Source organism: Myodes glareolus, chromosome 23 (assembly GCF_982192425.1).
Source record: "Myodes glareolus chromosome 23, mMyoGla1.1, whole genome shotgun sequence".
Classification (NCBI taxonomy): domain Eukaryota; kingdom Metazoa; phylum Chordata; class Mammalia; order Rodentia; family Cricetidae; genus Myodes; species Myodes glareolus.
Genome location: NC_142048.1, coordinates 3,213,170 through 3,238,592, shown reverse-complemented (window position 1 = coordinate 3,238,592; position 25,423 = coordinate 3,213,170). Strand labels below are relative to the sequence as shown.

The following is a 25,423-nucleotide window of genomic DNA, read 5'->3' as shown; positions in this document are numbered from 1 at the left end:
TGGAAAACTTGCACCTGCACTCCCTGTATGCCTTTCTAGCATTCTCCCTTATACAACAGCATGGAGCACTATAGCTACAATACTCAGAGCTTAGCTGCATTGGGGGGGGGGTTCAAAATGCAGACACCACCATGCCATTACGAAGGGGAAGCATCTTCCAAAGTTGCACTATATAGTGCTCATGTCCTATGGGCACTGAGGGGTGATCACACTTAACAAGATAATTCTGTAAGCACCAGGTTTGTGCTTGCCCTTGTGGTCATCAGCCAAGGCAAAACAGTGGGTGACCCCACAGGCACACATTATCATTAGACACAGACTCCCAAACTCATTATCAGCCACCACCTCCACCATCACACCACCTACCCTTAAAGAAGGGGCTTGGTTTCTATGCAGCCTGGATTTTTTTTGCCACGCCCAGCCCACTTCAGGGTCTCCACTTCTATCCCAGAAGTTTTATAGAGGCTTGGTGTGGGAAGTCCTTCTGTATATGTGCTGCTTTTATTGGTTAATAAAGAAGCTGCTTTCGGCCAATGGCTTAACAGAATATAGCCAGGCTGGAAGAGATATATAGAGAGAGAGTAGGTGGGAGTCAGGGAGAAGTATGTAGCCGCCATAGGAGACAGACGCCTCTGCTGGAGCCCACCAAACTTTGCCAGTAGGCCACCACCTCATGGTAATGCACAGATTAATGAGGATGGGTGAGTTTAGGATATAAGAGCTAGCTAGGCTTTTCCTCTGCTGCCACCAAGATGCTCGGTCCTTCTTAAGAAGCTAAGGCCGCGTTGGGGTGAGGCCCTCACTTCATCCAGTGACTAGCACCATGCCATCAGTCTGTAACATGGCCTTTATCTCTGAGCTTGCCTGCATCTACTCCTCCCTCATCCTCCACAATGAAGAGGTGACAGTCAAGGAGGATAAGATCAATTCCCTCATTAAAGCAGCTGGTGTCAAAGATGAACCTTTCTGGCCTGGCTTGTTTGCAAAGGCCCCAATCAGTATCAACATTGGGAGCCTTATCTGCTACTAGGGGCTGGTGGGCCTGCTCCAGCAGCTGGAGCCGCACCAGCAGGTGGTCCTGCCTTTTCCACTGCTTCTGCCCCAGCTGAGTAGAAGAAAGTGAAAGCAAAGACGGAAGAATCCAAGAACTCTAATGACAACATGGGCCTTGGTCTTTTTGATTAAGCATTTTGATAACATGTCTAATAAAAAGATGGCCTATTAAAAAAAAGAGCTAGCTAGAAATACGCTTAAGCTATCAGCCAATAGGCAGTATTGCAATTAATATAGTTTCTGTGTGGTTATTTCAAGTCTGAGTGGCAGGAACAAATGAGCAGCCTTCACCAACAGAGGTTGCCACTTTCACTGCCTTCTGGAGGACTTCATGTCCCACACTGTTACTGGGAGGCAGTACCCTTCTATACCACCAGCAGCCTGTGCCACACCCACCACAGTTGAGCAAAAGACAACATAGTCCCTGACCCCAATGTGGCAGAAAGGTCTGAGAGGCCATTAACTCTGTCACTGGGGCTGAGACAGAGACAGAGCAGGTAGGAGTAGAAGAAGCCACACTAAGTGTATGGTAGGTGGAGTGTCATCCAGAATGGGAGGGGTGCATAGGTATTGTTGTAGTTCCTCTTGCACACAGAAATACTGCAAGAAGCTGCCTAAAGAAGCCATCTTTGGCGGTAGCAGGCCTTGGCAGCTTTCTCACAGTTGGATTTTTAAACAAAATCTATAACAAAGGGGAAAAAAAAATGACAAAGAGGGACCCAGGTCTGGTAACAGACATCCAGAAGGCCAGCATTCAGGAGATGAGGGAGAACTCAGAGCTCAAGGTTAGCCTGGGCCACACAGGGAATTTGATGCCAGTCTGGGTTACAGAATAAGACTGTGGCGGGGAGTAGCTAGGGAGATGGGAGCAAAGCACTTGTTGCACAAGCAAATACTGAGTTGTGTTCCAGGACCCACATTAACAGTACTAATCCATCAAGACTGAGGCTAGAGAGGCTGGATCTGGGGCCCACTGGCTAGCTAATCTAGCCATATCAGTAAGCTCCAAGTGTCTCAAAAAGCAAGGCGAGGCTGGAGGAATGGCTCAGTGGCTGCTTTTGCAGAGGACCTGAGTTCAGTCCCCAGAACCCATATTATGCAGCTCACAACTGCCTGCAACTCCAGCTCAGGAAAGCTGATGCTCTCTGACACGCAGAGTAACTCACTTGTCCTTTAGGTGTACATACCCACACGGACCCACAAACATGTGATTTAAAAACAAGATATTTGGAAAGCAAAACAATGTGGAAAGTGATTAAGACACCAGATGTCAACCTTTGGTCACCATACACACGCCTGTGCACCTCCACATGAACACATAAAAATGTGAACACGTGCACAACACCCCCCCCCAAAAAAAAGGCAAGAAGAGGGACAGGTACCAAGAAGCAGAATAATGAAGAAAACACAAATATCTCTGCTCCTGAGCAAATACAAGAACCCCTCTCTTTAGCAAGAACCGAGTACCTACTATGTACACACTAGGCACTGCCATTACTGAAGGAAGGAGATGGATCAATGGCACAGCTCTTGCTTAGCACGTTTCTGGCCCTGGGTTTCTCCCTAAGTGTAGGAAAACAACACACACATACCCACCACACCACCCCCATTCACATACATACACACTGGGGGAAGGTGGGTGCCAAGGCAACCCAGTGGGTAGGACAGAGTGGGAAATGCCATCCTCAGAGACTCTCACCCTCTGCGAAGTGGCAGCATCTGGTGTTAAAGGGCTGTTGCTAAAGGAAGTGTGTGTGTGTTGGGGGGCAGACATGGTTCCACCAGCAAGAAAGAAACTGAAATCCCTTGGGCCCTGACTGTAGTCTTGGTGCAATCAAGGTGGCAGAGTTAAGAGGCAGGGATGGTAGTTGCATTCTACATTTGCCACGCCCTGGTTTTACTCTAGAGAACTAATCAAGCTAAAAAATACTTTTTTTTTTTTTGAAAAACAACAGATCTTAATGTTTTCAGTTTATGATTTATGCTGGGCTACATCTATAACACTCCATAAGATGTGGTTTAGACATGACTGCAAGAACTAAAATTTCAATCCCAACCAGTTTGCTGGAGGCTGAGACAGTATCTTAAAAGGGGGACATCTGTTGAGATGGCTCAGTGAGTAAAGGCACTTACCACAAACTTGACTGACAACTGAGTTCCATCCCTGGAACCCACATGGTGAAAGGAGAGAATCCCCTCTACAAGCTGTCCTCTGAGCTCTGCATGTGACTGCATGTGTACACATACACTTACAGGGACCCTTCTGTAGAGACTAGGGTCTCTACAGTGGCAGCTTATGTGCTTTAGCATGAGGAAGGCCTGGGTCAAATTCTTCTTTCATGGGTGGGCGTCTGGCTGACACACTCTATCTTCTGCACACTGAATTAGCCAGCTGGTGGGCCACAAGAAAATGTGACCAGACAAATACAGCAAGGATTAGAGGAGCTTGGCTAGCACCCAGAGCACTAGAAGTCAACGTGGCCCACCTGCGCACCTTAACTCACCTTGAGCTTTAAGTTGGAGAGCTTCACCAACAGCCTCAGAATCCCCATACCGTTTAGATTTCTCCTGTAACACTGTGTCCAGTGATTCCTGTGCCACCCGCCTTGCTGCCATGTTTCTCTCTCCTACAGCGAGAGAAGTCACACAAATCAAGACAGCTTGCCCCGGGACAAAACCTCTACCCAAATAAATAAATGAATAAATAAATAAATAAATAAATGAAAGAAGCCGGGCAGTGGTGGCGCATGACCTTAATCCCAGCACTCGGGAGGCAGAGGCAGGTGGATCTCTGTGAGTTTGAGGCCAGCCTGGTCTACAAGGCAGGCTCCAAAGCTACAGAGAAACCCTGTCTCGAAAAACAGAAAGAAAGAAAGGAAGAAAGAAAGAAAGAGAGAGAGAGAGAGAGAGAGAGAGAGAGAAAGAAAGGAAGGAAGGAAGGAAGGAAGGAAGGAAAGAGTAATAGAACTGGAAGAACAACCTAGAAAAAAGGTATTTGAGAAAGGTATGAACATCCTGACTTCAGTTTGGAGGAGGGCTTCCCAGAGCTCACTTCACCCTGAGAGCTCTCTGGATGAGTAAATGATATTCTCACAGGGAGGCAATGTGCTAGCAACTGTCTACTCTCAGCTAATCTTTTGCTTTTTTTAATAACACCCCAAGAGCTGAGTTCTTTACAGCGAACCTGAGACATTCCAGCACAGGAATTGGATGGTGGTGCGCAGGCTGGTAAGGCTGAGACAATGGGATTTCTGAGGCCAGCCAAGTCTACACAGTGAGAAGCCCAATAAGGACTAAGGGGCTGGGATCATGGCTCAGTAGTTAAGAGAGCATGCCCACACTGGGCAGCAAACAACCACATACAACTCCAGTTCCAGGGGAATCTGACAATCTCTTCTTGGCGTCAGCCCCAAAAATAAAATCTTAAAAAAAAAAGGGGGTGTGAGGGGCTGAGATAGCTTAGTAGGGGCCAAGACTGATGGCTTGGATGCAGTCTGGCATCTTCCCACCCATGTACCCAGAAATACAAAGAATTAAGAATAAAAGTGGGACACAAGGACATGTGCCTGCACTCTCAGTGCTGAGGAAGATGAGCAAGGAGGACCCCTGGAGTTTGGTGGTCAGTCAGACCAACCAATTCATAACCAGGTATCAATTTTTGCCCCTGCCCCACAATAGGAGTTGATGATATTTAGGGGACTGAGCAACAGGATTTCAATTTTAAAGTCTGTGTGAGCTACCAGTTCCAGGCATGCACTACACAGCAAAACCCAGTTTTGTGTGTGCATGTGTTTTTGTTTTGTACTACATGAGAGTAGTCTATCCTGGCACGAGCAATGAACTCTGACCCTCCTGTTTCTGCCTTCCAAGTGCTAGGGTTACTGGTGTGCACTGCTGTGGAGACCTTGTCTTTTTATTTTTATTTATTTTCTTACTTTTTTCCTTTTTTTTGGTGGTAGGGTAGAGTAGAAGGGATCCAGATATGATCTACCCACATACTCGGATTGGCCTCAGACTTAACGTGCAGACTAGGCTGGCTCCTCCCCGTCTCTGCCTTCTGAGCACTGGAATTCCAGGAGTGAGCTGAGCTATCACACTCAATTTGAGACCCTGCCTTCCAAAAAAAAAAAAAAGGAAAAAGAAAAAGACGCTGAGAGGAAAAAAGAGCTAGCCAACCAAAGTCAGGTACCTTGGTCTTGAACCTGACCAACAGGCCACTCACTGGGAACGAGGACACATTCTATAAGAAAGAAAAAACTAAGAAGCATTTGTATCAGTAACAGCCTGCATCATGACACTTCCAAATTCAAGAGGCAAATCCGCTTTCTGGTCATTTCTACAAGGATCACCCAGTTTCCCCATGCCCCGTGAAAACGACAGGTCAGTTAAGGGCAGGGTCTCCAGGTCAGGTGGTCCTGACATCTGCACCTCCGTTTCCCACCTACGGGACCGGCAGGCACCGAGGCTGCAGCGGTTCCCAGCAGCTGGAGGCCCGACGCGAAGCCCATTGGCCGTGACGCCCAGCTCGCCCCGCCAGCTGCGAGCTCCAGCGGAACGCGCTGGCCCCGGGGCCACCCGGAGTCCTCCCCACCCCGGGGCCCGCCCTTCCTGGTGGCCAGGGCCCAGGCCTCACCCCGAGCGGTGCCGCCCCCGCCGCCGCCTCAGGCTCCGTACCCGCCGCCTCGCGAGGCGGGGAGATGCAAATAAGCCAACGGTTTCCGCAGCGCCGAGTTGCGCCTGCGCAAACCGCCTCCTCGCCTTGGTGCGCATTCGAGGGCAGCCACCACCTAGGCCCTTATGCGCAGGCGTCGACAGCAGCCATCGTGGCTCTATCGCGCACGCGCGCTGCTCGCTTCTCAGGGCGGATTCTACCGAGGTGAAAACTATCTCTTTTGAGGGGAAACGATAACTAGAAGCAGCGCGGAAAGGGAGGCGAGGGCTCCAGACCCACGCATACTCAGTGGCTCCCTTCCCTTTACCTGTGCTCGCGGTCGCCTTTGTTACCCCGAAGGGAGCTCCTCGCTGAGGGAGGGACGCCGAGGCGAGACAGCGCCTCTGCGCTTGCGCGCATATGGTGGCCGGAAGGAGCCAAAGGCGGAGCCTCGGGCGACACCCGGGAGCCCCACCCTTTCACCCCCACGTGGCAGCGTAGACCCGGTGAGGAACGCCGGCCGGCTAGTCCTGCGGTGGGCGCAGAGGGTGGGCGTCCCGGGGTCGGGCTGGTGGTGTCTGCGCGACCCTCGGGGACTTGGATTGGTGGAAGGAGAGGATTGTACTAAAGATTCTTGGGAACGAAATGTTTCGCTTCTCGGGTTCACGTTCTTTTCATTCATTTTATTCTCGTGCTACTGCTGTGTGCTGGGCACCTGCTGCGTGTCCATCTGCATCCTAGGCAGTGGAGCAAGGAGGATAGGACGTGCAAGACAGTATGGCTCTGGGTTCAGGGGACGCAGGTCCTGCTGTGAATATAATGGTGATGGAGCAAGCGTGATTGCTGCATCTGTCATGCTGCTCTAAGGGAGACCGAGGCAGAAGGACTGCTGTGAGTTCGAGACCTGCCTCAGCTACGTAGACACACTGTCTTTCACAATAAAAACGACCAAACAAAACAGCAAGAACAGGCGTGAGCTTGAAAACAGGGAGGTAGGACGATTCCATACCAGTTTGGGCTGTGTTACCAGACCCAGCCTCAAAAACAGCAGTGGTTTGTTTGTTGGAAGAGTCTGGAGGATCAGGAATTCAAGTACAGCTTTAGCTACAAAGCAAATTAGGAAACAGTCAGGTCTACATGAAGCTCTATCTTATAAACAAAAATGGAGGAAGTAATTGTGAGAGAGGAGATGCTTGAACCAGGCAGTTTTTATTTACTTTTTAAAAATTATTTTATTTACTTATTTATTTGAGACTGAGTCTCACTGGAATTCACAGCGGTTCATCACTTCTGCCTCTGGTGTGCTGAGATTAGGTTTGTTCATTTTTTTGTGGTTTGTTTTTTTTCTTTTCGTTTTTCTGGCTGTCCTGAACTCTGTAGACCAGGCTGGCCTTGAACTCAGAGATTAGCTTGCCTCTGGTTTACTCGTGCTTTAGTGATAATAATAACAACAAATTTTGAAATTGTTTAATACTATTAATCATTTGTGTTTGTATTATTTGTGTGTGTGTGTGTGTGTGTGTGTGTGTGTGTGTGTGAAGGTCTCAGGTGTCCTGTGCTGGAGTCGCAGGTGCGGGTGTCTGTGTGGAGACTACTTCAGCACTCACAGAGCAGCATACCTTCTTAACCCTGAGCCTTCTCGCCAGCATCTCAGCATCTAGACAGCATCTCAAATGTTTGGGTGACAGCCTGAGTTCTTCTGCACTGTTAGAATCTCTGAGAAACTCGGCAGTGGTGGCGCACGCCTTTAATTCTGCACTCGGGAAGGAGGCAGAGGCAGGCAGATCTCTGTGAGTTCCAGGACAGTCAGGGTGATATAGACAGAAGAGTGCTCTCACAGTTTTCATTGTGGCCTGGCAGACCTAATTGACCTTCTGGTTTTTTTTCCTTTTATGACCCATCTCACCAGCAGACCTTATCTTTTTCTTTTTGTCTTTTTGAGATAGTGTCTCACTATGTAGCCAAGGCTGGCCTCCCACTGGCCAGGACCCTTCTGTCTGCCTCCCAAGAGCTGCCATCACAGGTGTGCCCTAGTGACATTTTCACCACAAGGGTGTTCCCTGACCAAATGTTCCTTTTCACTCGGTATGCAGAGATGGCTTCCAAGCGCATCACACAGGAAACCTTCGATGCTGCAGTGCGGGAGAACATTGAAGAGTTTGAGATGGGCGCTGAGGAGGCCGTTCGAGAGGCGGTGGAGCAGTTTGAATCACAAGGTAGAGTGGTAGGCTCAGCACCGGCTCTTAGAGTCCACAGCCCTCAGCCTGACATAACAACAGGGTGCTACTGACCCCATCTTTGCCTGTCTTCATGCATCAACAGCACCCCACTTCACCTTAGAACCACATGGACTATTGCCATGTCCTGGAGTCAGTCACAAGTCATGGAGGAGAGTGGGTGGTAGGGCTACTTGATGATGGCGATGGTGGTGGTGCCGGTAGGGTTTGGAGCTCTTGACCTACGTGACAAGGAGCAGAGGCTCAAGATGAGTTGACCATGTGTGCAGTGGTGGAGGCTGGGTTCTAGGCATGAGCACACCCCATTCCCTCGTGTCTCCACTCTATCTGGCTCTCCCTGGTAACAGTGACGTCAGCCGGAAGGTAAGAGAGTTCTGGCTCCAGGGCACAGAAATGGGTGCTGTAGTGGGCAGTCAAGAAAATGTGGGAGCCTGACTGCAGAGGCAACTCATTTGCTAAAATACTTGCTGAGTTTGTCCCCAGAACCCATGTAAAAAGCCAGCCATGATGAGGTATGGTTTTTTGGGGGGGGGGATTTGGGGGTTTTTTGGTAGGGGTTGTTTTGGTTTGGCTTGGTTTTTCAAAAAAAGATTCCTCTATGTAGCTCTGATTGTCCTAGAACTTGCTCAATAGACCAGGCTGGCCTGGAACTCATAGAGATCCATCTGCCTCTGCCTCCTGAGTGCTGAGATTTAAGTCATGCACACCACACTACACCCCCACAATGGGATGGATGTTTGTAATCCCAGCACTGAGAGGCGGTGACAGGTAAATTGCTGGGGCTTGCTGGCCAGCCATTCTAGCCTAATTGGTGAGCTTCAGGTTGCAATGAGATTACAGCTGCTGAGGAATGATGCTGAGTTTGACCTTGGGCCTCCATGACTCTTGCACACCCTATATGACCATACACACACACACACACACACACACACACAGACGAACACCAACCACGACCATCCATGCATACAAACGCCCCCACATGACCATCCCTACACACAAACACTACAACGTGAGCACACACACGAACACCCACCACAGACTATCCACACATAAACGAATACCCCCACATAACCATCTACACATACACATGAACACTCCCCACATGGTCATGCACACATACACATGAAAATCTGCATATATGCACACATATAAACATACACAGAAACACACATACATTGTCCAACAAAACATAGCATGATAGTACATGTCTGTGATCTCATCTTTTCGTTGTTTTCATTATTGTTTAGATTTGCTTTTTAAGACTGATTTATATAGCTTTTTAACTCATTATGTAGCTAAGGCTAGCTTAAACCCTGATCCTCCTGCCTCCCTTTCCCAATGCTGGGATGACAAATATGCACCAATACTACCAGCTGATCTCAGTACTTGGGAAGCTGAGACTTTAAGAGTACTGTGAATTTAAGGTCAGCCTGGGCTACATAACAAGACACTACCTCAAAAAAAACCTACCCTCTAGCTGATGTGGTAACACATTCTCTTAATCCCAGAATTTGGGAGATATAAGAACGTAGAATTCTGAGTTTGAGGCTAGCCTAGTCTATATAGTGGTCCAAGGTCAACCTGATCTACATAGTGAGACTCTGTCTCAAAAGCAAATGAGAAACCTTCTCCTAAAGTACACACACACACACACACACACACACACACACAAAGTACCTACCACAGAAGGGATGCTTTTGGGGCCTCTGGAGGCTGAGATGCACATGGGGACCAGTAAGGGTTTGAGTTTAAAGGGAGAGGCTCTGTGGGGTCCCCTCTACACCTGTCTGCCAGGCACAGTCTGCCTCCTCGCTCCCCAGAGACAGCATGTGTGGCATGGCCTTAGCAGTGGCACACTTACTCTGTGTAGCCTGTGGCTGGCCTGGGCAGCCGGAGGAACCATTGTGGAGAACCCTGGAAGCCAAGTGGTCAGCAGGGACCTCCTACCTGAGGGACTGACTTGTCTTCAGCAGCCCCATCTTACCTCTGCAGGGGTTGATCTGAGCAGCATTGTGAAGGCAGCACCGAAAGCGTCTGTGGACAGCCTCCAGGAGCCCACACATGATGTCCTGCAGGTAGGAGCGGCTGGCTCCCTCAGCACTGTAATGCTCTGGAGGGTCTCTTCCCCACATTCCATATGGCAGAAATCAGGTTCTGAATGTCAGTGGTCTGTCCATCTTGTGACCAGTAGAGGTCTACAGTCAAGTGTCCCAAGTCCGTGTGAGAGTTACTCAGCATCTGGGGACAGCTGAGCTCCTCGGAGGACATGTTTGGGAGACACAGTGCATGTGTGATCTCACTTCCCAAGTTCTGGGGTCAAGGGCACACAATATAGCTAGGGTCTCTGGCCAGTTTCGTGTGGGTTCTAGGGATCTGGACTCAGGTCCTTGTGCTTACACATCAAGTTTGACCCCCAGGACTTACATGGTAGAGGAGAGCTCTGGTTTCCACGGAGTTGTCCTCTGCTCTCTGCATTCATGTTGTGGGGTATGTGGGTATGCATGACATATAAGTAAAATTTTTTAATGAAAAAAAAAAAAGTTGAGGGTTGGAGAGATGACTCAGAGGTTAAGAGCTTTGCCTGCTCTTCTAAAGGTCCTGAGTTCATTTCCCAGCAACCACATTGTGGCTCACAACCATCTGTAATGGGATCTGGTGCCCTCTTCCGGCCTGCAGGCATACACATAGACAGAATATTGTATACATAATAAATAAAATATATATTTTTAAAAAAAAGTTGAGGCCTGAAGATGTCTATAACTCAGTGGTAGAGCACTTCTGCTGCATGAAACCCTAGGTTCAATCCCCAGTTCTTAAAACAGCGGAGGCAGAGAAGGGCTGGAGAACTGGTTCTGCCACTAAGAAACTGGCTGTTCTTCCAGAGGTCACAGGTTCAGTTCCCAGAATCCACATGGCAGCTCACAACCATGTGTAACTCCAGTTCTATGGGATGTGACATTCTCTTCATCAGGCATGGCTATGTGCATCAGTGGTGCATAGACAGACGTGCAGGCACAACACCCATAATACATAAGATACCATCAAAGATTTGTTTTTCTTTTTAATATGGTGATTATATGGTGGCTCATGTACAGGATCCCAGCATTCAGGAAGCTGTTGCAGGAGGTTTCCTGTGAGTTCCAGGCCAACTTGTACAACATAATTATAAGGCCTGGACCCTGTTTTGGCACTGTGAAGACGGTTCAGCAGTTAAGTTTGCTTGCTTCTCTTACAGAGGACCCAGGTTCAATTCCCAGCGCTCACATGGTGTGGCTCACAACAGCCTGTTAATCCAGCTCTGAGGGATCCTTCTTCCTATTCTGGACTCTGAGAGTATCATATGCATGTGTGTACACGTTCATACATACGCATGCGAACACACACACAAACACAAATAAAGATTCTGTCTTCTTTCTTTTCTTTTTTTTTTTTTTTGAATTTTTTTTTTTTTTTGATTTTTCAAGACATGGTTTCTCTGTAGCTTTAGAAACTGTCCTGGAGAGGGCTGGAGAGATGGCTCAGAGGTTAAGAGCACTGACTGTTCTTCCAGAGGTCCTAAGTTCAATTCCCAGCAACCACATGGTGGCTCACAACCATCTGTGACGAGATCTGGTGCCCTCTCCTTAATTGTAGGCATACAAGCAGACAGAATACTGTATACGTGATAAATAAATAAATCTTTTTTTAAAAAAAAAAAGGAAAGAAAAGAAACTGTCCTAGAACTCAGTAGACCAGGCTGGTCTCAAACCCACAGAGATCCACCTGTCTCTGCCTCTCGAGTGCTGGGATTAAAAGCATGGGTCACCATCGCCTGACTTAGATTCTGTCTTAAATTATCAGTATAGGTATAGAAATTTCCAGATGAATCTAGCCGTGCTGGGCCCAGATTCTAGAGTGAAGTTGAGGTTCCCAGAGGTTCAGAGCCGAGCAGCAACTAACACTGACATTCTCTGCAGGTCCTCAGCGATCTGCAGGAGTCCCTGAATGGTTCTCGGCCCCAGGAGGTGTCAGCCCACCTTGTCCGCTTCTGCGACCAGTGCAGGCAGCAGAAGGCCAGCCGCTACCTGGCAGCCCAGAAGGGGGCCTACCCTATCCTCCTGGCTGCCTGGCAACTTGCCGCCACAAGCGACCAGGGCCTTCTGCTCCAGGCTCTCAATGCTCTGGCGGTGCTGACTGATGGCCAGCCTGACCTTCTGGATGCTCAGGGCCAGCAGCTGCTGGTGGCCACGCTGGCACAGAATGTTTCCAACACTGAACTCACTTCTTGTGGGATCCGCTGTGTGCGCCATGCCTGCCTGAAGCATGAACGGAATCGACAGAGTCTGGTGAAAGCCGGAGTGTTGCCCCTGCTAACCGCTGCTATCACACAGCATGGCCAGCACGCCGATGTGGTCAGGGAGGCCTGCTGGGCCTTGCGGGTCATGACTTTCGATGATGACATCCGAGTACCCTTTGGCCATGCCCATGAGCATGCAAAGATGATTGTTCAAGAGAACAGAGGCCTGAAAGTGCTGATTGAGGCTGCCAGAGGTAGGAACAGCATTGGTAAGAGTAGGGTGGGTGTACTGAGAGGGTAGCCCAACCATAGAGCTCCTGCCTAGAATCCCCCAATGAGGGGCTGGGGGCATGTCTGGGGTAGAGCCACTGCCTAGAATTCCCCATGAAGGGTTGGAGGTGTGTCTCAGGGTGGAGCCCCTGCCTAGAATCCCCCAGTGAGGGGCTGGGGGTGTGGTTCAGAGACCTGCCTAGATATAGGATGTCCTGGATTCATCCTTAGCACTATAAAACAACAAAGCAGCCCAACACTTTGTTCTCATGTATAAATACTTCGGCAATACATGGATCCAGCTCCAGGTGGCTGCTATGAGTCAGCTGTGGGCAATCATGATGTTGATCTTCATACCTTAAATCTACTCTCTTCCAGCCTGTCCCTTTCATCCGTTTGAAATGTCTGAAAGAGCTGGCTATAGTGGCACTGTGATGACACATACGTTTAATTCCAGTGAGAGAGAGAGAGAGAGAGAGAGAGAGAGAGAGAGAGAGAGATGAATTTGAGTCCCTCTAGATCTACATAGCAAATTCTAGGCCAACCAAAGCTACATAGTCTCAAAACAACAAAGATACAAAAACCCTGAGAACTGAGCCCAGAAGGTGCTAAAAAGGACAAGTTCCCACGTGCCCCTTGGCTGTGACCCCATGGCTAAGGGACAGGAAGGCTGTCTCAGTCCCTGCTCACACTTCAGAGCGCTGAGGCCTGGCCACCTGCAAAGCCTGCCAGCCCCTCCCATACTTGTGTGGAGCAGCTGGAGTCCCAAGTAGAGGATGGCTCACATTCTGGTAGTCTGAAGGCCCCAGGGCAGACCAGAGACTCCCAGCAACCCCACTGAGAAGCCTCAGTTCCCCACTTACCAAAACCCTTACCTGATTGGATAAGCCCCACCCACTGTACTGCACTCCTCCCTTTATTAAGGCAGATGGTGTGGTTAGTGACCACATCAATAGTTCACTTAGCTCAACCTGTGTGGAGATGCTAGGGGTTCCAGGTGGTCATAGGCAGCAAATGCCACAGAGATGAAAACTGCTGACCCATCACCATCGGGGGTACGTCTATAGTCTGTCTGCACCTGTTCCTCTCCAATTTGCTGCTGTGTTTACAAAAGTCATTCCCAGCAGGGCAATGGTGGTACACACATTTAATCCCAGCACTCGGGAGGAAGGGGCAGTTGGATCTCTGAGTTCGAGGTCAGCCTGGTCTACAGAGCAAGTTCCAGGACAGCCTGGGGTACACAGAAAAACCCTGTCTTGAGAAAAGTCGTTCCCAGCCTAGAACCTCAAGGTCATGTTGGAAGACTTATTTTGGTGGTTTAGTTTTTTTCCTTCCTTTTAGACTGTCTCACTATGAAGCCCTAGTATTTGCTGTGTAGACCAGTCTATCCTGAAACTTCCAGAGATCCCTCTGCCTCTGCCTCTGCTTCTGCCTCCAGAGCTGGGATTAAGGTGTGTTTAGGGAATGTCAGGAGCTGCTGTTTGCCTCACTGTTACGGAGCAGTTTCTGGAGCTGCCGGTAGGGGGTGTGGCAGATTACCAGGGGCCAATTCTTGCCTGGACTTGTTGGATGACTACCAGCCTGGGAAGTGGAGAGTACTCAGGAGACTAACAGGCAGCTTTCTGTGCATTCCTTTGTCCCTGGCCCCTCCCAACCCCAACTCTTTCCTTCCTGCCTCTGCACAGCGTTCCCTGACAACCCGGGAGTCCTGAGCGAACTCTTCAGCACCCTGTCCCGTCTGGCTGTGCGGAATGAATTCTGCCAGGAGGTCATCGACCTTGGAGGCCTTGGCATCCTTGTGACCCTGCTGACTGACTGCAGTGATCACCAGGTGGAGCCCAAAGTCTTCTTCCTCCCCCAGGGCTCCTGCCTCTGAGGCCACAGCTGACCAGACTGACCCACTGAGGAGAGGGCAAGGGTGAAGACTCAGGTGTAGAAAGCCTGCCCATACTCTCAACTTTCAGGGTTCTGGTTCCATTTGCCCCCTCCCCATACTGATGAGACTTAGAGCCTCCTACATGTTAGCCCTCTGCCACCAAGTCACACTGCAGCCCTATTTACTATAGTTTGAAACTGGTCTTGCTCTACAAAGTTCAGGCTGATCATAATATTGCAGTCCTCCTGCTTTAGCCTTCCAAGTACTGGGATGACAGACTGTGTACATGCATGTGTGCATGTGTTTATGAGAGAGAAAGACAGAAGAAAGAGTGAGGCGGGATCATAAGGTCTTCTGTAGTCCCAGCTGGCCTTGAATTTGATCCATGTGTGCTACCTTGCCCAAGCTCTGTGTGGTTGGTGTGGGTGCTAGAACTCAGGGGCTTGTGCATGGGGGCAAACACACTACCGGCTGAGCTACTGCCCAGATCCTACTTGCACGTTCTCTACAGTGAGCAAGAGTAAGGAAATGGAAAATTGTCCTTAGTTCAGGTTGCTCAGTGGGGGCCACATCTCATGCCCTACCCATGTGATGTGGATTAGACTGGTCACCCCACAAGAGCCAGCCTGTCTTTCTCCAGTCTCATGATCCTGTTGTCACAGGCTGTCCTGTAACCCTGGAATGACCACATGTGTCCAAACAGAAGCAGCCACAGAAAAGTTTCCTTATCCTCACATCCAGCAAGCAGGAGGTTTGCAGCTGGCACACATGCCAGGGTGACTTCCCCTTGTCATCCACACAGGACCTCGTGAAACAAGTGCTCAGTGCCCTGAGAGCTATCGCGGGCAACGACAATGTGAAGGACGCCATTGTCCAGGCAGGCGCTACAGAGTCCATTGTGGCTGCCATGACTCGGCACCTGGCCAGCCCCCAGGTACCCACCTCAGACACATGGGCAGGACAATGGCAGGATCTACAGGGATTGCCACCTCACTGTCAGCAAGACTGCAGTGTTCCTGGTAGGCTCACCACCCATGCCTGGGCACCCAGCCCACCACTGCAGTGACACACAGCTAGCAGAGGCCCAGGGTGGGGTGGCCAATTGTGCTGGCACCAATCTCAGTTGGTGCCACCCACCCCACACTCCTAGGTGTGTGAGCAAAGCTGCGCAGCACTCTGCGTGCTGGCCCTACGCAAGCCTGAGAACAGCCGTGTCATTGTGGAGGGTGGAGGAGCACTGGCAGCCCTGCAGGCCATGAAAGCACACCCACAGGAGGCCGGTGTCCAGGTGAGTGAGTAGCTGTGCCCACCACAGCCCAAGACCACAGGCTCCTTGACACTGTGGAAGCATGTCAAGCCAGGGGTGGAAGCTGTGACCCCATTCCTCAGGAGACCTGCCTGCCTTACAGAGTGAGTTCCAGGACAGTTTGGGCACTTGACTACATATGCACACATACACACAACGCCAGAGGCTGTCCTGTTTCTGTTTTTATCTCCTTTCTGTTGTTTTTATTTGTTCGTTTGGACAGGGTCAAATGTAACATAGACTGGCCTTCAACTTTTTTGGCTACTTCAATTCCTGATCTTCCTGCCATCCCCTGCTGAGTGCTGTGGTGACAGGCCTGTGCTTCAACACTCATGATGAGGACAGAACCCCAGGGCCTATTACATGCTAGGCAGGCTGATCCCTGCCCTGTTTTTCCTTTGAAACAGGGCTGTAGCTCTGTAGCTGCCACAGGCCTGGCGGTCAGGGTCCTATGTCCTCAGCCCTGAGCTCTGGATTATCAGTCTGTGCCATCATGTCTGCTGTCAACTCCTAAACATTGGGATCATGCACACAGCTGTAGGACAGTGTGTGGTTCTCTGCAGACCTGGCTGCGGCAGATGGTCTGTGCATTGGGGACTTTAAGACCCATGAAGGTTCCTGAAACCAACCCAAATGGGTGACTCTTTGAGAAATGACTTTGACATTCCTTTAGCCGTGGCCTCACTGTAGGTCTCCAGGGCCTACCTCGGGACAGTGTGTTGCTGTCCGCCCTGTAATCATAGTCTCTACCCCAGATACTGTCCTCAGTGCTCACCTAGGAGCTGTGGGAGATGGGGCTGAGAAGGTCCCTTGAGAATGTGGAGCTAGCCTGGCCTAGTGTAGCTGTCTGCTGAATGTCTGTCTCCTGTTCTGAGGAGTACACTGAGGTCAGGGAGAATCCAACCAAGGCCCTCCTGTTCACAGCCCATCTCTCTTCCAGAAGCAGGCTTGTATGCTGATCCGAAACCTGGTGTCCCGCAGCCAGGTCTTCTCCAAGCCCATCCTGGACCTGGGGGCAGAGGAGCTCATTTCGCAAGCCCGAGCTGCCCACCCAGACTGTGAGGATGTAGCCAAGGCCGCATTACGAGACCTGGGCTGCCGCGTGGAGCTTCGTGAACTGTGGACAGGAAAGAGGGGTGACCTGGCACCATGACCCCAGCTCAGCGAGGTCACCAAACCCCAGGACATGTGAGCTCTGTGCCCATGCCACCCAGAGCAAAAGTGTGTTCAGCAGGTCAGTGGTGAGGGAAGGACAGAAGCCGCCTTTGGGTCCTGTGTCCCCACAGGCAACAGTGATGACCTAAGGACCCACCCCTTCCAGTGCCCTTTCTCGCCCACAGTTTTGCTCAGCAATTCTGGGGCAAAGGGCACATGGAACTGCAGCATTCTGTTGGAGTTTGGGGACCCTGCAAGCTGGTGTCTGACTGGGCTCCAATCTGTTGATAACGCTGCTCCTTGGTCAGGCTCCATGGGAGATGTGCTTCTGCCAGAGCCGGTTCCCCAAGATCCAATGGTGGGGGAGGGAAGTGACTGGTGCACTGTTGTCCTCTGACCTCCGTATGTGCCCTAGGGTGTGCACACGCGCATCATAATAATAAATGAGTGTGATTTAGAACCAGGCTCCTCAGCTTTTTCTTACCTATAAAATGGATCCGGAACTTCTGGTGCTGCCGACACAGTCAGGGCTTTCGGACTCATCCATTGAAGTTTGCCCAGGTCCCTGATGCTGCAACTGCCGATGCCGGCATAGAGGATCTCCTCACAGCTCTGTGGGGGCTGTGACTATGACTTCAGGGAGAACAGGCCATGGACACTTAAGGTTGCTGCAGGCACTAGCGGGGTTTGGGGCATAGCCTGTATTACATACGCCACTGGGTCTGGGATCCATGTCACTTGGCCTGTGCTGGGGGTGCAGAGACGGCACAGCCCCCGCTGGACTCTGGCTCTGAGCAGGTAGTCTGTTTCCACACACTGTCGCCCCACCCTGTCATCCCTCACTGAGTGTCGTAGGCCCCCAACTTCTCTCAGTGTATATCTCAGTTTCCCCATACGTGAGATATACACTGTTTGTTACCATCTCAACCTCCCCAACACTCTGCAGATCCCTAGGCAGCTGAAATCACAAATAGAAGTCGCATCATGGTCACCAAGTTGCTCCTGCCCATATTCATAGGCTTCCCTAACCCCCTCTCATAGCTCTGAACCTGTGTGCCTTTCCCAGAAGCTCTTGGTTTCCATGGGAACCAGCCATTGCTGCTGGCTGCTTTCATGTGTTGGGGGCTGTATCCTAACTCAGCCACCCAAATCTCCAAGCTTCTCCACTGGACAGGGAGAGGCCCTGCCAGCTCAAAGGCAGACATGAACCTTGGACTAGTCACCCCACCCTTCTCCACACTCAGGGGACCTGCCAGAATGTAGGTGAAGGGTCTTAGTCTCAAACTGCCTAGATTGGATGACTTAGTGTCTGGGTCGGTGATATGTGTGACCATGGGCAGACTTCAAACCCAGGGACACCTGAGGGCTGGCCCTGTGATTCTTATCCCATCACATTCCCAGTCTACCTCTGACTTCCCTTTGCTCTCTGTTCAAGGCTTTTTGCACCCCATAAACCCCCACCCACCTCCCACCATTTTCCCCACAGCTTCTTGCTTATTTTCCAGCCACCCTAGCCTTCATCCACTGTTGTTTGTATGTTTTTTAATATTTATATTTATGTGTACGTGTATCAGGAGACATGGAGGCCAGAAGAGGGCATTGAATCTCATGGAGTTTCAGGCAGTGGGTCAGCTCCAAGGAGCAGAGGTCACCTTGCTTATGACCTCACACATGTGTCTCTCCCTTTGTCTACACTGAGTGTCACTTGAATAACCCCAGCCTCACACATTCAATACAGTAGAAGGCAGGAATGCCCTCAGCTCCATGGGGCACTTGCCCTGAGGAACTCTAGGCCTGGTAAGGCCTCACTAAGGACTGAAGACATCTCCCCATCTCATTGTTCCCATCTGCACTGGCCACCTCAGGCCTATCACCTCCCCTGCCTCAGCTAGATGTGCCACAGTCTTAGCTCCCAATGACTCCTCAGAGGGTGCCCCTCACAAGGTGTTCTCTCCTATGAGGAGGGTCCCTTCTACTCTTTAGCACTTGATATCCTTTGTAATAATATTGGAGAAATGGGCCGAGGGAGAATCTACTGTAAAAGCCTGTGTGTTTGTGTGTGTGTGTGTGTGTGTGTGTGTGTGTGTGTGTGTCTGTCTGTCTGTCTGTCTGTCTGTCTGTCTGTCTGTTCTGCTGTTTCTGCTGTGTGTTCCTGGATAAGTAAACTGATTTCTCTGGGACTCATAGGATGAGGAAAACTTCATCAGTCTGGATTCAAAGTCACTTTGACTGTGTTCAGGATGCCTGCAACCAGGGATCCACCTAGGGTCCAGGGAATAGAACAGCATTGCCAATTTGTGTGGCTTTGTTTTATTTTATTTATTTCATTCTTTGTATATTGAGGCAGAGTCTTACCATGTAGCCCTGACTGGTCTGGGAGTTGCTATGTTGACCATGATAACCCAAACTCAAATCCACCTGCCTTGATCTCTCAAACCCTGGTTTAAATGTGTGTGCCCTCGTGCCCAGTTATTTTTGTTTTGATTTTTAAAGTATTTTTATGATTTTTAATTTTGTGCATATGTGTGTGCAAATACCTGTGGAGGTCAAAGGCATCCTCTATAGCTGGAGATACAGTCAAGTGTGAGCCACCTGATGTGGGTGCTTGGAACTGAACTCGGGTCCTTTGGAAGAGCTGTATGGGCTCTCAACTACTTAGCCTTGTTGTTGTTGTTTGTGGTGGTGGTTATGGTGCTGGTGGTGGTTTTTTGAGTCAGGGTTTTTCTGTGTAATTTTTTTGTTTTTTTTTTAGACAAAGTCTCTCACATAGGAAAGAATAGCTCCTGCCTCTGCCTCCCCAGGGCTAGGATCCCAGGCATTCCCCACCTTGCTCTGCTGTTGATGACTTTTCATTGTTTACAAATCTCTGAGACCTCAGGACCAGGAGCTCCATTCTCCAGATGAAACAGAGACTCACATTCATTCCAGAGGCCACATTTGCATTGAGGCCCTGGGTCGCCATTTGCCCTGGCCTGGAGAGGACTGAAGACATGCCCTGGGATTCCCAGAGGGGAGGAAACAAGCAGGAGAGACAGTGTCTTGCCTGAGGCCAAGCATTCAGAGAGGCTGTGATCCCTGCCAAGTGCTCTCCACTGTGGGGCCACAATGGAGTGTCAGCTGCTGCTGCCGCCAAGCCCAGACCCAGCCATTGCCTCTGGCACCATTGGCAGAGGCAGCTCAGTGCTGGACCACTGCCTGACCCTTGCCTCAGTTGGCATTGTTGGTAGGGAACCTTGAGGCCTTCCAGGAGCTTACCTCCCTCCCACTCTCCCTCCTTCCTCCCTGCAGCGCATCAAAGTCTGGTAGCAAAACAGTATGGCTCTCTGTTCTCTGGATGGGGACACCAGCTCCCTTGTGTGGCCATTTAACCCTATTGTTGCTAGAGCTGTTACGGCTGGAACCTGGACTCTGATGGCTCTAACAAGTCAGGCTGAACTATTCAATCAGTGGTTCAATTAAAGACCCAGGTAGGTCTGAGGCTGGGCCTTTGTCGATGATATTTGCCTGGCATGCCTGAGGTCCGGGGCTCCCTCCCAGCATCACATTAACCTGACATCCCAGCACTCACAAGGGTGAGGCAGGAGAATCAGGAGTTCAAGGATTTCAGTGTAGGCTATATAAGATCCTTTATCAAAAATTAAACATGGCAGACATGGCATGGTGGTGTAGGCCTTTAAATCCCAGCACTGGAGAGGCAGAGGCAGGTGGATCTCTGAATTTCTGGCAAGCCTGGTCTACATGATGAGCTCCAGGACAGCCAGGGCTATATAGAGACACTGTTACATCAAAGGGTGTGGCATTGAGACAGATGGCTTGGTGGCTAAGAGATGGCTTACTCTGTTATGCAAGCACAAGGTTCGGAATCCCCATCCCCAGCACTCACATTTAAAAGTTGGGCATGGCCACACCTTCTTGTCATCCCAAAGCTGGACCAAGTGGGCAGAAATAGGAGGATGTCTGGAACTTGCTGGCTATCAGCCTAGTCTGGAGATCCAGATTCAGGGAGAGGCAGAGAGCAAGCATACAGCCAGTGTCCAGCAAGACACGGGATTCCTGCACAGTGGTTCACACACTCAGAAACAGGTGGTAGTGAATGGCCACACGGCAACGAAGAGCAAGTGATGAGGTTTGCTGATCCTCAAGTCCTGTTTCAGGGTCCTGATACAAGACTCAGGATTAGTTTTTATTATATTTGTTTATTTTGGCATTTGATTTATTGTGAGTGTGCATCTCACATGATAACTCGTGTGTGGAGGTCAGAGGACAACTTTCTGGAATCCTTTCTGTCTTCCCACCATGTGGACCCAGGAACTGAATCAGGTTGTCCGTTTTTGAGGCAAGCCCCTTACAGATTGATCTATCTTCTCACAAGCCCAAGATTGGTGTTTAAATAGAAGGCAAGAGGTATGCATAGCTAAGTGGTGCTGCTCAGGCAGTGCTCCCTTGCCTGTCATCGACACACAGCTGTCTCGGCTTCAGTCGCCTCCACAAGGTGGTCGGATAGAATGTTGGACTGTGTGGACCTTTGCTGGAGGCAAGTTCCAGCTTTGGCTGCACCAGAGTCTCAGCCGTCTTCTTGCAGCATGAGAATTCTGGGGAAATCCTAATGCTTTAGGATCCCTTGTTTAAATATTCTGATAGGCAAGGGAGGGGTGCAGGTGCCTTCCTCATGTGTATGTATGTATGTATGTATGTATGCCCACATGACTTTATGTGCACTTTGGGTGTGCATGCCTGTCGAGTACAGAAGAGGGCCATCAGATCCCCTGCAACTGGAGTTACAGGCAGTTGTGAGGATCTATTGCAGAGTCCAAGAATAAGGTTATAAAATTATAAATTCCAGCAGCCGGGCAGTGGTGGTGCACGTTTTTAATCCCAGCACTCATGAGGCGGACAGGAGGATCTCTGTAAATTCAAGGCCAGCCTGGTCTACAAGATCTAGTTCCAGGACAGGCTCCAAAAGCTACAGAGAAACCCTGTCTCAAAAAACCAAATATATATATATATATATATATATATATATATATATATATATATATATATATATATATGTATGTATGTATATAAATTCCAGAAATAAAAATGTAAAACTATAAAGTCTAGGAGAATGAGAACAGACTGTCAGCAGCTGTCTCAGCAGCTTAAGGATTAATTAACAGTGGGTTACTCCGCTATAAAGCCCATAGCTCTATTTGCGAGACTGAGTAGGGGGCTTGGAATGGAAATTTCCACCCAAACATTCCAGACTTTTTGGATATATGGATGCCAGGAGCTAAGGTGAAGCCTTAACCCAAACATTCCAGACTCTTTGGGTATAAGGATGTTAGGGACTGAGGTGACATTTTCAGCCAAACAATGGGATGGATGTGACCTTTGACTTTGGTTGTGCATTTCCCATATCCTTCCCTGCCATTTAAAACTTGCAGTTTCGGGGGAGCAGAGCCTTGCTAAACTGCCAGGGAGAGACAACAGACTGAATACAAACACTGCTTTAACTGAGAAAAACCCTGTTAATGAAAATTACAAAGAAGGGCAATTTGTATCTGAGTTTTACTTTGAGATTGTAAAAATTCTTTTGTTACTGCCTAATGCTTGCTATAAAAGGAGGAGTTCAAAAACCGGCCTTTGCCACAGCCTTACAAGTCCATCTCAGGCTGTGGTCTCAGCTAGCTAAGCTTTTTGTGCCATGTAGATTAATTTTTAATTTTTTATTTTTCCTGGAATAAAGTTTGCTTTTGGTTTATTAAACTTTGGTGGTCTGTCCCCATCTTTGCTTGACCCCCATAGACTCAACACTATGTGGTGCTGGGAAGTGAACTCAGGTCCTCTACAAGAGCAGGCTGTGCTCTTAGCCTCTGAGCCATCTCTCCAGCCCCACGAGTGTCCCTTTAGAATGTCTTTATTTCTACCTGGAAGGTTGCAGTGAATGAATCCGTGGAGAGTCCCACAGTGGCAGGGAGATAATGGCTTCCTCAATGTGAGTCTGTCTATTTGAACTTCGGGGAGGAAGATTTGGGGGCTTTACACAACTCTGAAATCTGAGTCCTTAATATTAATTTAACCCTGATTCCTCCCAAGATCGTCTGAAATTGCTCTGCCCAAAACTTTGGGAAATAAGAGTTTATCTCTGGAGCTGGGCAATGGTGGCACACGCCTTTAATCCCAGCTCTCGGGAGACAAAGGCAGCCTGATCTCTGTGAGTTCAAGACCAACCTGGTCTGCAGAGTGCATTCCAGGATAACCAGAGCTACACAGAAAAACCCTGTCTCGAAAAAAGGAATCCAGGCAGTCAGAGAAGAGACTGGGCTTGTAGATGGTACTGGGGACAAGGAACATAGCATGGTGTGCATCCCTCAACTGGGAGCACCTTCAAAGCCTGCCCGTGATTCTCTGCTTCACCAGTGCACAGGTGTGTGGAGTCAAAAGACAACTTTTGAAAATCTGTTCTCTCTTTCCATCATGAGGGTCCTTAGGCCTGGTGGCCAGACCAGTGCTTTATGAAGAACCAGCCTGCCTCCATCTTGGGGTTCAAAGTCATCAGATAGTAAAAACAACTAGGCTCATTCCTGTTTATGATTAAATTTGTTTCTCAAGGATTGCCCTATGGCCCACCTGTAACCTTAACTACAAATGGTTTTGTACTGCCTGTTCCAGGAAATAGCAACCATGCCTCTGCTTCAAGAAGTTGATTTATCCACCTTGTTATGACCAGCTTGCTGGGCGGTGGTGGCACACGCCTTTAATCCCAGCATTCAGGAGGCCAGAGACAGGATCTCTGAGTTTGAGGATAGTCTGGTCTACAGAGCGAGTTCCAGGACAGGCTCCAAAAAGCTACAGAGAAACCCTGTCTCAATGCCCCCCCCACTCAAAAAAAAAAAAGACCACTTTGTTATGACCACCTCACAACCATGTGTCTTTGTTTCAGAAGGTCATTATTACCTTGAAAAGCTTATGCTCTGTCCCACCTCTTTGCCTGCCAAATCCCCCATTTGGAAAGCCCCTACCCCTGAGCTATAAAAACCTTATCTTCCCCATGTCCAATGTTGATCTCTTGAACCCCACCGTCAGAAGAGACAGCCCATGTCCACACACACACACATACACACACACACACACACACACACACGCACACACACACACACACATGAATTTTCCTTTAGTTAATTGCTTGCTTTAATTTGGTCATAATTTAGGTGGGTCTTAACATTTACCCACTGAGCCATTTTGGTGGCTACTTTGTTTAGGAGGGAACAAGACTGAGTCTGAGAATTGTTCTCCCCAAGGCTTGAGCACAGTAACTCAGATTGCTCTGTTCCCCCTTGCCTTACTCCCTTTTCAAGGAATTCAGAATTTTACATACAAGTTGAATAGCTAGGGCCTGGCTGTGGTGGTGCAGGCCTTTAATCCCAGCACTCGGGAGGCAGAGGCAGAAGGATCTCTGTGAGTTCGAGGCCAGCGTGGTCTACAAGAGCTAGTTCCAGGACAGGCTCCAAAGCTACAGAGAAACCCTGCCTCGGAAAACACACACACACACACCAAATTGAATAGCTAAAGTGCTGTGTAAAGAACTTGACCTCTCTGTGTTAGTTTCTGTGTTCCCTTTGACTTGTGATTGTGTTTATTGTTGGGCTAATTCACTTATGGCTTAGCAGGGTCAGGTCCCACAGGGACGTCTTAAGAACTTGTGAAGGATAAAGATTGAACCCAGGGACGTCACTTTCAGAAAATCAGACAGATACCGTCAGCACGATTCCACTTTTGATTTTCATGTTTGCACAGGAGCTCGAGTTGCAGAGGGAGGCTGAGTGATCTGGCGTTTCTAACCTTTGTGTCTTATCCAGGGAAGCGGTAGGGGAGGGAGGGGTTGAGAATTAACCAAAAGTCCTTCAGCTGTCAAGGTCTAAGTTCAGGGAGGAGTTAGGCTTCTGCGCTGTGCAGAAACCCGAGGGACAGGAGACTGCTGACCAACCCAGGCAGAGCGAATTGCTAAGGTCTGCGCCTGGCGCGCCGGGTCCCTTGGAGGCTGCACCGCCCACGGCTGCTGCGATTGGTTACAGGACGTGTACGTCTTTAGAATCCAATCATCGTCGCCCTCCCGGCTACACCCTCCGTTCGTCGAGCCTCACCCTCCCCGGGCACCAGCTCACACCAGTCCCGACTTTGCTTTTCAGAGATTGGCCGAGAGCGCTGCCCGTGTGATGGTGCTTGGCTTCCAACCCCACGCGTCTCTAGGTCCCGCCTCTTCCCTTGAGTTATTGGTCGAGAGCTCTGCCCGTTTTCTCCAGGCTCCAATCCTTGCTTCTGTCTCTCTGAGCAGCGAACTCAGAACAAGCGCCACCTCTTCACGTAGCTCCGCCTATGCCCCCCGGCAATTGGTCGAGCGTTCTGTCCGTTTTCCGTGGGTTCCAATTCTCGCACGCCTCCCCGCCCGGCTTCGCTGCTTTGTACCCGGTGCTGACCGCTCGGAGAACCAGAGTCGCCCCTCCATGCGGCCTCGCCCCCTCCACCACCGATTGGTCAGAAAGAATGTCCGTCCGCGTCGCGCTTCCCAATTCTCGCCGTCTCCGGCGCTGACTGGTCAGAACCTGGCCAATGGCGG

At 49.8% G+C, this 25,423-nt stretch overlaps 2 protein-coding genes and 1 pseudogene across 15 annotated transcripts in view; 2 read left to right on the top strand and 1 right to left on the bottom strand.

Moving 5' to 3' along the window:
* The window catches only part of Sugp2 (SURP and G-patch domain containing 2), a 29,405-nt gene extending 23,273 nt beyond the window's left edge, over positions 1-6,132 (bottom strand). For 6 of the 9 annotated variants that reach the window (XM_087901048.1, XM_048427349.3, XM_085680499.2 and 3 more), the window contains exons 1-2: positions 6,033-6,132; positions 3,558-3,680 (exon numbers count right to left, since the gene is read on the bottom strand). In XM_087901048.1, the coding sequence (XP_087757174.1) occupies positions 3,558-3,669 (112 nt within the window). In that variant the 5' untranslated portion in view covers positions 3,670-3,680; positions 6,033-6,132. Of the gene's footprint in view, positions 1-3,557; positions 3,681-4,988; positions 5,152-5,242; positions 5,294-5,686; positions 5,812-6,032 lie in introns of those variants that run through there. The other 3 variants (XM_087901047.1, XM_048427347.3, XM_048427350.3) reach the window with 3 other exon arrangements.
* LOC125395722 (large ribosomal subunit protein P1 pseudogene) lies at positions 842-1,185 on the top strand (annotated as a pseudogene).
* Positions 5,807-17,284, top strand: Armc6 (armadillo repeat containing 6). Of its 6 annotated transcripts, none has more exons than XM_048427356.3 (8): positions 5,807-5,929; positions 7,798-7,920; positions 9,934-10,016; positions 11,898-12,471; positions 14,173-14,318; positions 15,166-15,297; positions 15,514-15,651; positions 16,610-17,284. In XM_048427356.3, the coding sequence occupies exons 1-8, from the start codon at positions 5,851-5,853 to the stop codon at positions 16,820-16,822; spliced, it is 1,488 nt and encodes a 495-aa protein (XP_048283313.1). In that variant the 5' UTR covers positions 5,807-5,850; the 3' UTR covers positions 16,823-17,284. The 6 variants fall into 6 exon arrangements, with proteins under 6 accessions (XP_048283313.1, XP_085536632.1, XP_048283317.1 ...); XM_085680506.2 differs by having other exon boundaries at positions 16,594-17,284; XM_048427357.2 differs by lacking the exon at positions 5,807-5,929 and adding an exon at positions 6,077-6,210.
* The last annotated feature ends 8,139 nt before the right edge of the window (positions 17,285-25,423 follow it).